This window comes from Microtus oregoni, unplaced genomic scaffold (genome assembly GCF_018167655.1).
Source record: "Microtus oregoni isolate MIOR12 unplaced genomic scaffold, Mior012 000020F_ref0000438, whole genome shotgun sequence".
Classification (NCBI taxonomy): Eukaryota; Metazoa; Chordata; class Mammalia; order Rodentia; family Cricetidae; genus Microtus; species Microtus oregoni.
In genome coordinates this window covers 17603902-17618766 of record NW_024543079.1, presented here as the reverse complement: position 1 = coordinate 17618766, position 14865 = coordinate 17603902, and the positions used below count along the sequence as shown (strand labels likewise).

The following is a 14865-nucleotide window of genomic DNA, read 5'->3' as shown; positions in this document are numbered from 1 at the left end:
GTTCTCCCCCAAGTCCCTCTTCCTCCAAAACTCTCACCTCCAGCCCCTGCTGAGTCCTGGCGACCTACAATCAGAGCTTTCTCTTGCTGACCCGCCTTCCATTGGGAACTCAGCAGGGCTGGCTGCTTTCAGGGTGAGTGGCTCCATGCCTCCTGCCAGCCTTTTCCTTGTGCCTTCCTTTTGGAGGGGGAAAGAACCCACTTTCGGCTCTGATCCTACTCACTGGCTGGCCGTCTCCTCACCTGTGGAGGATCCCGCAGGTGAGGCCTGCCTGCATGACACAGGTGAGTCACTGGCCTCCTGAATATCGGGGTCAACAATCATTTCATTTTGCAGGCCCTATCCCAAGCCTTCTCCCACTCCTCCCGCTGTGAACACAGAAGAGTCTGAAGCACCAGACTTTGAGAAACAGACATTTGTGTTTATTAACCACAGAGAAGTCTGAGCAGCAGCTCCTGGCCAGTCCCTCCTGGGATAGTTTTACCCACCCAGACCACCTGCCAAAGACCAGGAAGAGCAGTAGACAGATCCCAACCTCTCAACCTCCTCCCCAGAGCGAGTTCCCCGGAAGCCAGGGCCTATTCGGTAAGGAAGAGGAAGTCAGCAAAGGAGGACAGAGAAGGAAGGAGGAAACGGACCCTCGGGGCAGACAGGCTTGGCAAAGTACTTGGTTCCCAACTCAGTGGAGGGGAAGCAGCCCAAATCTAGCCTTACCAGAGGAACCAGGCAGAAGCACACTGTGTCACAAACCTTGTTTAGGGGTAGGGGAGGCCAAGGGCAACAGCAAGCCTCTGTAGGTCAGTCCTTGCTTGCCAGAGGATGCTGGTCTAGAACTAAGTCTTGGCCTCTACACCAAGTTCAACCAAGGGAGCTGCCAATGAATACAAGAAAGGACAAGGTGCCAATTGCCTCTTCACGATGTCCTTCTGGGAAGCCTGAGTCCAGGAGATCTAGCCCTCAGTAGCTGGAGGGTCACGTGCCTGCCGCAACCCATACAGCCACTTGATCACGCGAGCATTGCGCTCAATCACAGACACGCCGTAGGGGACACGCTCCAGGGCCCGCTCCTCCACTGTAGCAGAGCTGCGGCGTGAACAGCCCCCTTCGGAGCTGCAAGGTCCAGCACTCGGGCCGGCTATAGACACGATGTCCGAGCTGGCCCTTGCTAGGTGGGCCACCCCCAATCCTCGTGCTTCCTCGGGATCCAGGCCACAGAAGTTAAAAAAGCGCTCGAGGTCGGCTGCTGCCCTGGAAAAGCGCTCGCTCAGGTCCGACTTGGAGCGTTGCAGGCCAGGTGGCCGGCCCGGGCTGGAGGTGGCAGTGGTGCCAGGCGATGGACAAGGACGAGCCGGTGAAGCAGGTAGGGGACGAACATCCACTCGGCGCACAGCGACCGTACTAGGCGGTGGACGAGGAGGGGTGGCTGGTGGTATCTTGTGGGCAGATCCTTCTGCCCGTACAGGCGTTCGGCTGGCCTCAGCTGGGGTCACAGGACTATCACACAGGTTGATGAGACTGCTAAGGATGTCAATGTCCAATTGGGGCCGCCGACCAGGACAGGGCAAGACTCGGCGGCTGGGAGTGAGCACTGGCCCCCGAGGACCAGAGCTGAAGAAGGGCTGTCGGGCCAGCGGGGGTTGCACAGGCTCCTGGCGGGTGTTGGCCACATGGAGGCTCTTGACATACTTGGCCTTGTCAGCCTCCAAGCGTTCCACGGCACTCAGCTTCCGGGCTCCCCCATCCGCTGGCCTTGGTAGCAGGTAGCTGGGGACCTTGGTTCGCAGGCGAAAAGGTAGGGCAGGAGCGGCGGGGGCTGCAGGGCTCAGCGTGTCCACGGGCATGGCGGTTACATACCCCGAGGGCAGAGGCGAGGAGACAGATACAGGCACAAAGTTGGCAGCTGGAAGCCGGGCTCGGCTGCAAGCAAGAAAAGAAGACAAGCTGAGCACGTTCAGACAAAGGCTCGGCTGGCTGCGAAGCCTGCGCTATTATAAGGTAGAGGGCACGCCCCTGCCTCACGAAGAGCCAATCATCAGGCAGAATGTACCATTGGAAGGCCTATGGCCCCACCCACACCCTTTCCCTCCAATACTGGACGAGGACTAGCGCAGCTGCCGGTGAGAGGGAAAAGGCAGAGACGGCAGGTCCACTTTAAAGAGAGCAAAGCAGGCTCCAGGCTCCAGGCTCAGCCCCAGGGTCCTCTGAACAGACCCATTTATGGATGAGGAAACTGAAGCTCAGGGAGGCAATGAACTTGCTTAAGCCTCCCCTTGCTCCCAAGATAGAGGATACTAGAGACAGGAGAGTTGGGATTGAACGGCCACCATCCACATCCCACCTGGACTGCCCAGAGGAGCCAGATACCACCAACATCCCACAACTAGTCCAGGCAGGAAGCTGTGCAGTGCCAACCACCTGCCTGGGCCTGCCAGGCCCACAAAGGACACAAAAGCAGAGGCTGCAGGGGAGGAGCAGAAAGAAAGCCCACAACCCGACCCTCGCAGAGCCCAGACTAGAGTAGCTTCCAGGATATGGCTCCAAAGCCAAGACCACAGAGATCAAGACACACAGACAGGAGTACCAGCCCAAAGCTAGCTGCTGCAGGGAACTGTCGAGGTCACAGCCCCACCCAGAGGTATGCTGCTGACCAACCACCATGACAGTGCCCATGGGCTGTAAGGCCCGAGCCTGGGTGCTCAAGTGGCCCCATAGTTGTCCGACAGTCAGATCAAGGAAACATGGTCAGAAAGTGCCACAGTTCTTCCCACCACCCCGGCCCCTCAGATATGCAGCAATGTGAAGCCCATGTCAAACCTTCTTGTCTCTAAAAGGGGGGTGCTGAGCCCAGGGACTACCAACTCTGGCAATTCACTCAACAACACTAGCTCCAGCCATGCTTCAAGTTCTCCATGGCTGCGCTGAGACCGAGCATGTCCAAACACAGGAAAAGCATCACTGAGACACCCAGACATCCCAAGACAGGGACTCCCCACTGTGTGCCAGACACTCAAAGCCACGCTCTCTTGATCCACCTCAAACAGCCCAGAAGCCACTGTCACCATTTTATAGCAGGGAAAACTGAGACTCTGAAACTGAGACTTCCCTAGATCCCAGAGGAGATTAAAAAGGCGATTTGAGCCCACTCCTGTGGCACTGCTTCTACACACACACACACACACACACACACACACACACACACTACACACATGCACACCCTGCTTCTCTTCTCGTTACAGTCATGGGTGCCATATAACTTACTGTGGATATGGTTCCCCACTCCCTAAAATACTAGCTCCAGGAAGGCAGAGGTTTCGGCTGCTTTGTTCACTGGGTCTCAACTTCATGATGTGGCTCTCAATACATGCTAGATATTCCACAAGTGTGTCCTGAACTGAAATGCCTAGGAGGGTTAGCTGAGAACCAGCACACCAGTGAACTAGAGAAGCCCCGCCCACCGTGGACAGGTGAGTCCAAGGTAAAGGGGGGGTAGTGTTCCCAGGGCTGGCAACCCAGAGGGGCAGGTGCTCTCTAGGTTTGTAACTGTGAGAAAATTACATCATCTTGTTTTAAAGGCTGCATGCTCTGGGCAAGCATAGCCTATCTGCAGATGTATCTGTACTTCCGTCAGCTTCCCCCAGCCCCCCAGCAAAGTGATGGGGTGGGGGTGGGGGGCAGGGCTGCTCTCTAGACTCAGGGGCCTAATAGGCAGGAAAGGAGGGCTGGCCCCACTCCAGTAGACCCCCAGGTGACCTTGGGCAGGAAAGGTCTGGCCATTAGAGCTGCTACAGAGCCCTGCCTAGGTAGCCAGACTCTGCCCCACCTCCTTAACCCCACATCTGCTCTGCCACCCAAACCAGTCCAACCCGTTGGTGGTGGCTGAGGCAGTTCCCTCCCAAACATCACCTGGGAAAGAGGAAGGAGGTCAGAGGGGCAGGGCCAGGGCAGAAGCTCCCCCACCACCACCACCATGCTTCTATATCCACCACCTAACCCTAGATTAAAATGGGGCAGGAACAGATGCGACAGACCATCCGGGTCCCCACTCTCCCACCAGCCCCTGCCTTGCACCTTGCACAAGCTCTTAACAGACTGTTCCCTTATCTGCTAAAGGCAGTTAAAAATAGACCTCCCTGTGCCTTCGGGTCACCGCTGGAAAGATCAAACGGGTTCGCAGCACCTGGAAAATGGCCAGCGCTCCATAAACCAGGCTCGCGTCAGATACTCAGGCTCTGATTACAGGAGTGAGCAGACCCGCCCCTTCTGAGGGTCTCTAAGCCCCATCCAGAGGGCGGACCTAGGCTCCAGCAGGGACAAAGGAGACATCTGGTAGGGGCTGATCACAATGAGCCAGCAGACCGGCACCAGCTCACGTCACAGGGGCCCCTCCAAGTGGAAGCCTGGGTCCGGGTCGCCAAGTGAGATTAAACGTCTCCTCTGGGGACTTTTCTCACCACGAGCTTTCAAATCCTGCCGCAAATGGCCCTAAATGCAGCAACCTGGAGCCTTTCTGGTCACTGTTCCAGGCCCATAGTCCGATTTTGTCCCTCCCTTCAGGCTCCCAAAGAACTGATCAGGACGCCAGGAAGGCCCCAGTTTGGTTTCGGCCCTTTCTCACTTAGAAGAAATCCTGGAGACTAAGGCGGCAAGCCTTGAGGTGAGCAGAGGCTGTGTGAGTCCCCCATGATCTGCTGTTCCTCTCTGAGCAGCAGATCATGCGGGGACTGAAGGCACAATCCCAACCGCGCTCCCCACTTCCCAGCACCGCAACATACCTGGCTGCGCAAGCCGCCTCCTGCCAGCAGCCTGCGTGCCTCCCGCCCACCTGGCTCAGGTAGCCGGTATTTGCGCAACTTCCGGGGCCTGGTAGGTGAACCCGCTGGCCCAGAGTGTTCGAGGAGTGGGAAGGAGGGCCAGGCAGTGATCGCAATGGGTGACTGGCAGCCTGGTGCGGGAACCTGGCCGCAGCGGGGCTCCCAGGCTCACCCCGCCGGGCTCTTATCCGAACAGGAGCCTGTACAGCCGGCAGCACGTCAGGCAGGGTTGCACGGGATTCTAGTTGGCCTTCGCTGCCCGGCACGGGAAAGTGCTCTTCCTGAACATTTAATCTTTCCGTGATTAAACGGGGTGCAGTGAGAATTAGTGTGGTCTGGGTAGCCTTCCTATGAGGCAACTCCATTGTCATCCAAGTTGACTAATGGAAACCCCAGACAGGCCGGGCTGAGTCACTTGCCAAAATCAACCGGGGGAGTCCAACCTGGGTACTTTCCCTCCCACCACTCCTCAATGCCACCCTTTCCCCTGTGTGCCAGCAGGTGGCTGGGCTTCAGTCCCATGAATGAGAAGAGTGGGACCTTAGGGGACAGCCTACTGCCAGTGCCCAAAGCTTGAGGTGCTGGCTTTGTGCCAGCTTGAAGGATCAAGAGGGGCAACCACAGTGGAGTGGCGCGAGATGGCCCATTTAACCCCTGAACAGCAGGACCACCAGCAGGGGGACAACCTGAAACCCATAGTTCACAGAGGAGACGGCAACCCTGCTGGGAGGGACCCCTGGCGGGATCCAGCTGTCCCCTCTGCCAGTCCAGGGTTCTGTCACTTTCCAGGGTATTGTGAGGTCCAGGGGAAGGAGACCCCAGCCCTGGCAAAACACTCCTCTACCCAGGAGGAGGCCGGGCCAGGGCTGGGGTGGGGCAGGGGGAGACAGGAAATGGTTCCTGTCCACTTTCCTTCCTTCTGAGCATTGAAGGCCCCTCTAGTCCTGTATGTTACAGGACAGAGGACAAGTCACCCACCTTGGCCCGTCAGCTCACTGCCTGGCCTGGCTGGGATAGCAGAGGAACAGGCAGTCAGCAGGCTTCAGGCCCTAACAGTGCACACTACAAAGACAGAAGCACCTGTCAAAGAGAAGCCTGCTCATTCCTGCAAATTTCTTTAGCAGCAGACACTGTCTGAAGCTTTTTGTTGTCCTTGTCATTGGTGGAGGATGGGTGTTTGTTTTAAACGGGTCTTGATGTATAGTCCAGGTCAGTCTGGAACTCTCCATCCTCCTGCCTCAGCTACCCTTTTGGGATTACATTTATGTACTGCCATGCCTAGCTCAGATTATATGTGAACTCATTCCATTCTTATTCCTGTGAGGCAGATACTGCTATTGTGCCCATTCTACAGATGAGATAACTAAGGCATAGAGAAGTGAAGCCACCTGCCTGAGATCACACAGTCAGCAAATGATGGAACCAGGATTTGAACCCAGGCTTGGATCTGATAGGGAGAGAGACAAGAGACAGAATGTACCTCCTGGCAAATCCCATAAAACCACTCAGCCACCTTGCCTGGTCTCCATAAGGATCCGCCACCTGTGGAAACACATCCAGGCTGTGTTTGGGGCTGCAGTGTCCTCCGCTATAACATGAGACAATGGTGATGTTTTCCTACTAGTAGTGTTTCACTACTAATGTGCTTGACCCTCATACGCTCCCGGGGATAAATTCCAGCCTCCCACACGGCCCTCTGGTCTTTGCCCAACTTTACCACCTCATCCAAACTGTCATTCCTGGACCAGTCACAGAACACTCCTGGCTGCTAGTCCTTTACAAACATCTTTCCTACCCCAGGGCTCTTGCACCAGCTGCTTTCTGTCTAAAACCTCTTCCCTCACTGTCTCTGAGAGCCCTCCCTTTCTGCCCTGTCGGGCCTCCATGATCCTTCTTGCACCTCCTGTTCCCCTTAAAGCAGCACCTTTGCTGATCTTGCCATTCCTGGCGTTCACGTCCTTGTCATTTATTTCCTAGCTGCCCACTGGACTGAGTGCCACAGCTCTGCTGTGTTTCCTCCTCCCAGGAACAAGCGAGAAGAAACGTTGCTGTCCAAGAGGCTGAAGAAGGCCCAGGCCAGCATCAAGAGATATGCATCAAACACATACAGCTTTCTGTATGTCAATCACACTCCAATTTCCAAAGGAAGGAAAGAGGGGGAGGGAAGGGGAAGACAAGGAGGAAGATGGAAGGGAGGAACACAGTAAGGAAGGAGCATGGACATGCCTGCGTCCCTCACAGGAGCATTTGACAAGATCTTGGTGATCAGCTGGCACACTGATCATCCCCCCCTTGTACTTAATAATTAGCGGGGGGTGGGCGGGGACCGGGATCTCTGAGTGCCAAGTCTCCCCTAGGCCACCACGTTACTATTGCCAGCATCCCTTCGCCCTGTTCAAGCTTGACCACTTCCAGCCAAGCCTTGCTCTTCCTCCAAAGATGCAGAGTCAAAATCTTCAGGGCTCTGGCTCACCCCACCCATACTTCTGCTGCGGGGAACCTCTCCATACCTCAGTTTCCCCCACTATAAAACAGGCCTAAGGCACGATGCTGCCATCAAAGAGAAAACCGTGATGCTAGCTGGACACGCAGATCTTCCAAGGCCCGGCTCTGGAGGGGGCATCTGCCATGACGCTGCAAGGACAAGAGCAGCAGCGTGGCGACAGCTAAAACTTCAGTCACTTGAAGCAGCACCTGAAACAGCACCTTCCACAAAGAAGGAAACGAAGCTGGGCATCGTGGCACATATCTTAATCTCAGCACTGAAATTAATGAGGCTGAGGCAGGAGGGTCATGAGTTCGAAACTAGCCTGGCCCCCTCCACATACACACATATGTAAAAGCTATCTAAAGAGCCAATGAATGTAAAGAAATAAGTTCCACACCTCTAGACCATTAAAGAAATGCCAATCGAAATCATAGTAGCACACGGTGTCACACCCATTAGCACGGGTCCTATCCAAAACATACATTAAGATATTTAGTGTTGGTAAGGAGGTGCGGCTTTAGGACCCTGTGCACAGCGGATATGAAACCCACAACATGAGAGTTCTGTGTGGGTTAAGTAGTGAATGACCAGAGCAGCACCTAGAAATCGCTCAACGCTCGTCGTAAGGAACCCAGACCGTGCACGGCAGCAAAGATCCTCCCACTAAACCCACAGCAGCCTTAGGGACCACAGCCAAAAGGCAGGCACAGTCCAAGGTCCCACCAGTGAATGAATGGGTAAGGAAACATAAAACAGATGATTCAGCCTTTACGAGGGAAAGGGGACTGACACACACTACATGAATGAAACTTGAAGACACCAGGCTAAGTGCAGTAAGCTGAACACGGCGGCAGACAGTGTGTGCTTCTGTGTAGATGTGTCCTCTGTCTTCCGCATGCCTGTTGTAGAATATGTGTTCGTGAGATAAAAGCAGTAAGCCCCTCACTTCATAGAGTGAGGGAAATCATGGCTCAGACTGGTTTAGTACTGAGTACAAGGCAAGCGGCCTGAGCCCAAGCAGCTGTGCCCACTCTTCCCTTTGTATCCTTTCTTCCCAGTAGAAGGTAGATCTCTAGGGCTGATCATTTTTATAACATTCTTCACCGCCCCATCTGCTTCTCCGTTCTTTCAAAGGAAACCTGGCTCAGGCTTGGTAGACAGAGGAGGATCAAGTAGGCTCCAGGCAGTGGGGAAGAGCCAGCCCAGCTGTCCAGGTCAGAGACACCCGACTGGGCATTCTCCAGGGCAGGCCAGGTTCCAAGCTATTTCTGGAGTTTTCCCCAGCATCATGCCCTGGCCTGCCCGGGAGTCAGCCTTGCTCAGAGTAACTTTGCATGAACCTCAGGGAGGGAGTGATCAGTGGGCCACCACGGGAGGGGCGTGGGTGTGAATGCCTAGGGCAGTGAGCATCTATACAGATCTCCCCTCCCTCATATATGCTCCTCCACTAATTCAGACTTTGGGGACTCAGTTTGCACCCTGACAAAGTTGGGAGCAAAGGCAGATTTACGGGGGACCGGAGGCTTGAGTTAGACCTGTGGTCACACCCACTTCCTGCCCTACAGTACCCTGTCGAGGCCTGAGCTCACATGCAGTGTTTTATCCCAGCTCGGAATGTGAAGAAACTTGCCCAAATTCACACAACCAGTGACAAATCACAGGCAGAGCCGTGACCTCATAACTTTCTGTAGATGTCATCAGTATATCTACTTAGTGGCTTCTCAATTAGCTGACCCGCGGTCGAAGCTTGGGACGGCAAAGCGTGTCATGGTACGCGCGCCATTTTCACTCAGCTCCTCTGCTCAGTAGCCCACGTTTCTCTTGGTGCCCATCAGGACCTAAGTAGTTTCTGATTATTTCCCATCAGCCCCTACTGATGGCCGCTGCGCATTTGTCCGGTCCCTGCTTGCTACAAGCCATGCAGCATTGTGGTACCTGTCATTTTTGCCTAAAAATGAGGTAACTGGATTGGGGGGTTGGGGGGGGGGGGCGTTTACTCTAACAGTGATGCCTATGCTTGCCAGAGTCGGCCAGAGCGGACACCACCCTACCCCGCTCCACCCCCAGGATACCACACAGCAAATGGCCAACAGATGTTGGCTTTGATCATCTTGGTTCTGGAAGCTTCAGGCACCCTGACATTTTGTGCCTGTGTTAAGCATCTCACTTGTCTGACACATTCCTGTGAAGAAGATAATAAACCACCTAACAAGATACCTAGTGCACAATATGGACCGGACACTACTGAGAAAAACGAGGCACACAGGGAGAGACCAGGCCACAGGAAGCCAGACAATGCGGAAAGAACACTTGAGGCAGGGGATAGACTGGACGCCCCAGGGGTGGAAGCCCAGTCGGTGCAGTGCTTGCTTAGCACGCACCAAGCCCTGGGTTCCATCCTAAAAATGGCATAAACTAGCGTGGTGGTGACACATGCCTATCATCAGAGAAGACAGATCCAGGGCGATGGCGAGTTCAAGACCAGTCGAGCATACAGAGTAAGACTGAGGCCAGCTTGGCCCATGCGAGACCCTGAGGGTAAGGGGGGACGCCACAAGGACACACAGACAGGCAAAGACAGACTCCCCCCAGAGCCAGAATGAGGACTGGAGGACGAGCTGTTCCCCTCAGAAGAGAGCCTCCATCAAATCTGCCTCTTCCCTGTGTCGAGGACTGGAAGAATCCTGAAGAATTAAGTCTGTGACTTTGAACAATGGGCTCAACTCCTCAGCACCTCAGTCTCCCCACCTAGGAAAAGAGACGGACGATGGCAGCCTGAGCAAGAAGCACAGTCCAGCCTAAACCAGACGCTTAACTTGGGAGGGCCTGACCCAGCCCACGGCTCTAAAGTTCAGTGACTGGCAAGGCTGACCCACCCACCCCCAACACACACACACACACACACACACACACACACACACACACACTGCACAGCACTCACAGGAGCAGACTTCCGAGAGGCCCACGTGACTTCCAGGCCCTTTGGCTCTGCTGTCCTGCTAGCCTGCCCCCAGGGAGGCTCTCTCAGAGGGCAGCCGTGGGATTCCGGACCATTCAGGCAGAAAAGTTGCCAGAGAGTCCCTGCGGAACGGAAGGCCATATGGCCTGGAGGGGAACTCCATGGACAGGTGGGGCGGAGGTAATCTAGCCCTGGGATCCCCTGAGCCTTGTCCTCCCAAAGCCATGAGAGTAACCAGCAGGGACCCTCTGAACGTCTCATGGCAATCTGCCTGAGGTGGAGGCTGCAGGGTGGGACAGGGAACAACCTGGATACTCCGCGGGCCGCCCGGGCTGGACACGAAACCTGGACCCTCTGTCGGTGCTCTGTGCTGGAACGCTTGCCTGGGACAGTGTGTGGACGCTGCTGCCCCCGGACCCTGTGCCCCGCCTCACCCCACGCTTACCTGCACCCTGTGTCTGGAGTCCCCCGCCTCTCGCGGGCTGCCGAGGCTGACAGCTGGAGCACTTGGTCCCCGCAGCTCTGAGGCGGCCGTCGCGTGTTGAGACCGACGGGCTCTCGGGAGAGGGAGACCCTGGCTGTCCCACGGTCCTGCTGGGCGAAGGTCCCCAGAGCCCGGAGGAAAGGGAAGTGAGCGAGCCGTCCCCGTCGCCGCAATGGTTCGCCCCGGACTTCCTGATTGGCCCATCGCTTCCGTTCGAACGGCGCGCCACCAAAGTTGCCAAGCAACCTCAGGAGCGGCAGATGGAAGGGGGGCGGGCCCACGGTGACCGCGGAGCCCAGCTGGCCGCTCATCCTTCCTGCTGCCCCGACCCCTGGCAACCAATGCATTCCCTTTCTTCTCCTCCTCTTCCAGCTGGGATGTCCTCGGTCCCCAGATACAAGAATTGCTAGTCCCAGATTTGTTTGGTTTGGTTTTGCACAGGCTCTAGTCCCAACTTTTTTTTTTTTTCACTAAGCTGCCCAGGCTGGCCTTAAATTCACGCTGTAGTCCAAGGAGCCCTCAAACTTGTTATCCTCCTGCCTCAGCTTACCGATGAGTTGGTATTACTTGCCAGCCACCAAGCTGGGCCCCACTCCCAACTCTGCAGCTACCTCTCTGTGTGATTTCCCACGAGCCCGTCTCTCTCTGTTCCCCTACTGCAATGCTAATTCAGTAGTTCCCACAACTCTTATCAAAATCATTTCAGTTATAGTACCTAATGTCCACCCCGGGAAGAAGCTAAGTTGAGCCTTCTGCATAATTCTTGTCAGTACTCACGACATAACTGAGGTACCTACCTTCAGTTGTCTCCACTTTCTAGTGGGGAATATTATGCAGTAACTTAAAATGACATGATTAAAAAACATTTAAAAATATTGGAGGAATGCTAAGGAAGTGTTGCAGGGTTTTTAAATTTTATTTATTTTTAATTTTATGTGCATTGGTGTTCTGCTTGCATGTATGTCTATATGATGGTGTTGGGATCCCCTGGAGCGGTCGTTGTAGGTGCTGGGAATTGAACCTAGGACCTCTGGAAGAGCAGTCAGTGCTCTTGACCACTGAGCCATGTCTCCAGCCCCATAGTATTGTGTTTTAAACATAGGTTTCTAAGCACTCCTTACAGCACAAATAGATAATAAACACACAACCATACTATTCATACAATAAACATATCCTATTTGCAATAACAGCAGCTAATTTCCCTTTTACACTTAAATATGTTTTATCCATTCTTTGAGAATGTCATCCATATACACAAATGATGTATTTTGATCATATTTACTCCACTCTCCTCCCCCTAACTCCTCCTACATCCATCCTCTCTCTCTCCTTCCTTTCCTTTGCTTTTTTATAACCCACCACGTCCAATCTGCTGCCCGTCTGTTCATGGGTGGAGAGCTATATACTAAACTATGATTAAACTACCAAGGGCTGCACCCTTTAAAAAAAACAACTGATTTTCCTTCCCCAGAAGCCATCAACTGTCCAAAGCGCCTCAGCTAGGGCTGCGAGCTCATCAGTCCCTCCCTGCTCTGTACTGAAATATTAACTGGTTTGATCTTGAGCAGCCACTGTGAGTTGCAAAGCACAGTGGTCCTGTAGCATCCAGAAGAATCCTTTCCGACCTCCGGCTCTCACAGTCTTACTGCCCCCTCTTTCTGATCTGATACAGATTTCTCGTCTGCGGTTGAACACACCACAGACATCTATGCTCCGCCCTTTAACCAGCTGTGAATCTCTGCTGCCATCCACTACACAAAGAAGCTTCTCTGATGAGGTCTGACAGCTGCGCTAATTTTACGGGTGTAGAGATACGAATTTAGAGGGCAGTTTGATATTATGTTCATTTAGCAGAATAATAGCAGTAGGTTCACCCTGGAGATGGTGAGCTCGCCGGTCACAGGTTCTTGGTCCGATTTGCCATGCCAGGCATACGTATGTTCCTGGGGAACACGCCCTGAATCCAACAGGAAGCATTTGTGCCACTACAGTACCCATGCCAAGCCGGTCGGTCACTACGGTAGCTCAGAGGATTCATATCTGGGCAAGACAACTGATGTCTTTTCTCTCCCAGCAGCCCACACTGCACCTTCTGGGGCTATGAAAGCTAGCCTACAGGAAGGACGTATCTTAGCAGTACTTCATTTCTTATTCATGCTTTTGGGAATTTTGCAAATTTCTAACTCTTGAGCTATCAGAGGAGTAGCACAATTAATAAAAACCTAGAGACCGATATTGGAGTTTAACGTGAAGGTCAGAACAGCAAAACAGCCTGCCACTGGCTCTTACCTCCACCTTAGTCTGAAATGGAGATCCTGCCTCCGGGCAGAATGAGACTGAGAGCTGTCTCCTCCCGTTTTATAATCCTCTCTAGGGCTGGGATTAAAGGAATGCACCACTACCTGGTCTGTAAGGCTGATCAGTGCGGCTGTTTGACTCTCTGAATTTCAGGCAAGCTTTATTTATTAAAATGCAAATGAAATACCACTACACAGAGGAAATTTTCTAAACTTCTGTTTGTACGTGTGGTTTAGTGCACACACACATGTTTAGTGCACACACACATGTGTGTACACAGAGACCAGAGGAGGAATTTGGGTGTCCTGCCCTACCTTTCTCTCTCTCTCTCTCTCTCTCTCTCTGACACGAGACATGGTCTTTCTATGTAGTCCTGACTATCCTGGAGCTCGCTATGTAGACCAGACTAGCCTCAAACTCAAAGCTAGCTCTAAACTCTAGCCTCTGCCTCTTGCCTTATTGTCTTTTAATTTTAGTTAATGTTTTACATTTGTTTACGTGAGTGTGTGCACCCGTGCATGGAGAACAGAAGAAACTTGTAAAAGTCAGTTCTCTTCCACCTTATAGGCTCTAGGGCTCGAAGTCTGGTTATCAAGCTCCGATCTCAATCTGGTCCTCTCACTGGCCATCTCCATCTCGTTCTCTTGAGACAAGACATCTTACTGAACCTGGGGCTCAGCTGCCGGCCAGCAAGGGCCGCTGAGTTTCCTGTCTCTGCCCTGCCACAGCCTGGGGACACAGGTATATAGTCCCCTATAGCTTATGTGAGCTCTGGTGATTTGCAATCAGCTATTCTTGCTTGCACAGTAAGTACCCTTGTCTGCTGAGGGACCTCCCCGGCTCAAGAACACTTTGCTTAAGGTGCTAGAATAAGTTAGCTTGAGTTGAGTGTAGGTCCCCGCTAATGTTTACGTCTGCATTGCTCTATTTGCCGCTGGCCCAGGTTCCATTCCAGCTGTTGTCATTGAGTCACTGACAGAGCACTTACTGTGCAGAGGCCCAGGACAGGCCGAGGAGGGGTTAACAACACATCAAGCAATTCAGAAGAGACTTCTGTCAGCACGGCACAGGGGAGTCTACAGTTTCATTTGGTCTTGGAAGCTAACCAGGGTCAGGCCTGGTTAATACTCAGATGGGAGGAAGGTCAGGGAATGCCGTGTGGTACAAAGACAAATCTGGAGCTGTAAACTTCTTATGGGAAATGTGAACAAACTGCACTGTCTCTTCTACCTAAGGTAAAATTAGACAAAGTTCCATTTTTAAAAGTGTAAAGAAGCCACTTGGCAGAAATTCAAATTCCTCCAAAATCAGCACTTCTTGAAGTCAAAATAGATGTTCAAGTTTCATTTCTGCCTAGAAACTGTGCTGTTCTGTATGAGTCCATCACAAAAGGACATGTGGCCAAGCTCTGACCACTGAGAGAGGCCCCTTTGTTAGCAATAAAAGCCCAGGGGGCCACAGTGGATGGGAGGCCACAGCACTTCTCACCATTCCCCAGAAGTCTCTGCCTTGCTGAAATCCCTCGGATTGGGTGCTCATTTTCTTGAGATCCCAGATCCATTTCTTCTGATATGGTGCCCAACATGAGGGCTCTTTCTCTCCACAACCAAGGGTCTTGCAGACTGATCCCCATACTGAGAACTGCATCCTGCTGCGTCTTTGCAGTGTCACTGGGGGTAGAGACACTCTCTGGCTCCAGAACTAACAGAAACCTAATAATCAAAAGTAGATCAGCAATTTGGCGATAAGCAAACCAGGCGACTTCATGTCCGAACCAAGGCAGGAGGCTTGGACTGTAAAGTACCGCCTTGGTGGTTGGAGGTTT

General features: G+C 53.3%; 1 protein-coding gene across 4 annotated transcripts; it reads right to left on the bottom strand.

The window, feature by feature from the left end:
• Nucleotides 1-409: 409 nt before the first annotated feature.
• On the bottom strand, nt 410-10906 carry Fam110a (family with sequence similarity 110 member A). Of its 4 annotated transcripts, none has more exons than XM_041670438.1 (2): nt 10704-10906; nt 410-1917 (listed from the first exon to the last, which is right to left on the bottom strand). In XM_041670438.1, the coding sequence occupies exon 2, from the start codon at nt 1839-1841 to the stop codon at nt 951-953; it is 891 nt and encodes a 296-aa protein (XP_041526372.1). In that variant the 5' UTR covers nt 1842-1917; nt 10704-10906; the 3' UTR covers nt 410-950. The 4 variants fall into 4 exon arrangements, with proteins under 4 accessions (XP_041526372.1, XP_041526374.1, XP_041526375.1 ...); XM_041670440.1 differs by lacking the exon at nt 10704-10906 and adding an exon at nt 10566-10585; XM_041670441.1 differs by lacking the exon at nt 10704-10906 and adding an exon at nt 4773-4792.
• Nucleotides 10907-14865: the final 3959 nt, after the last annotated feature.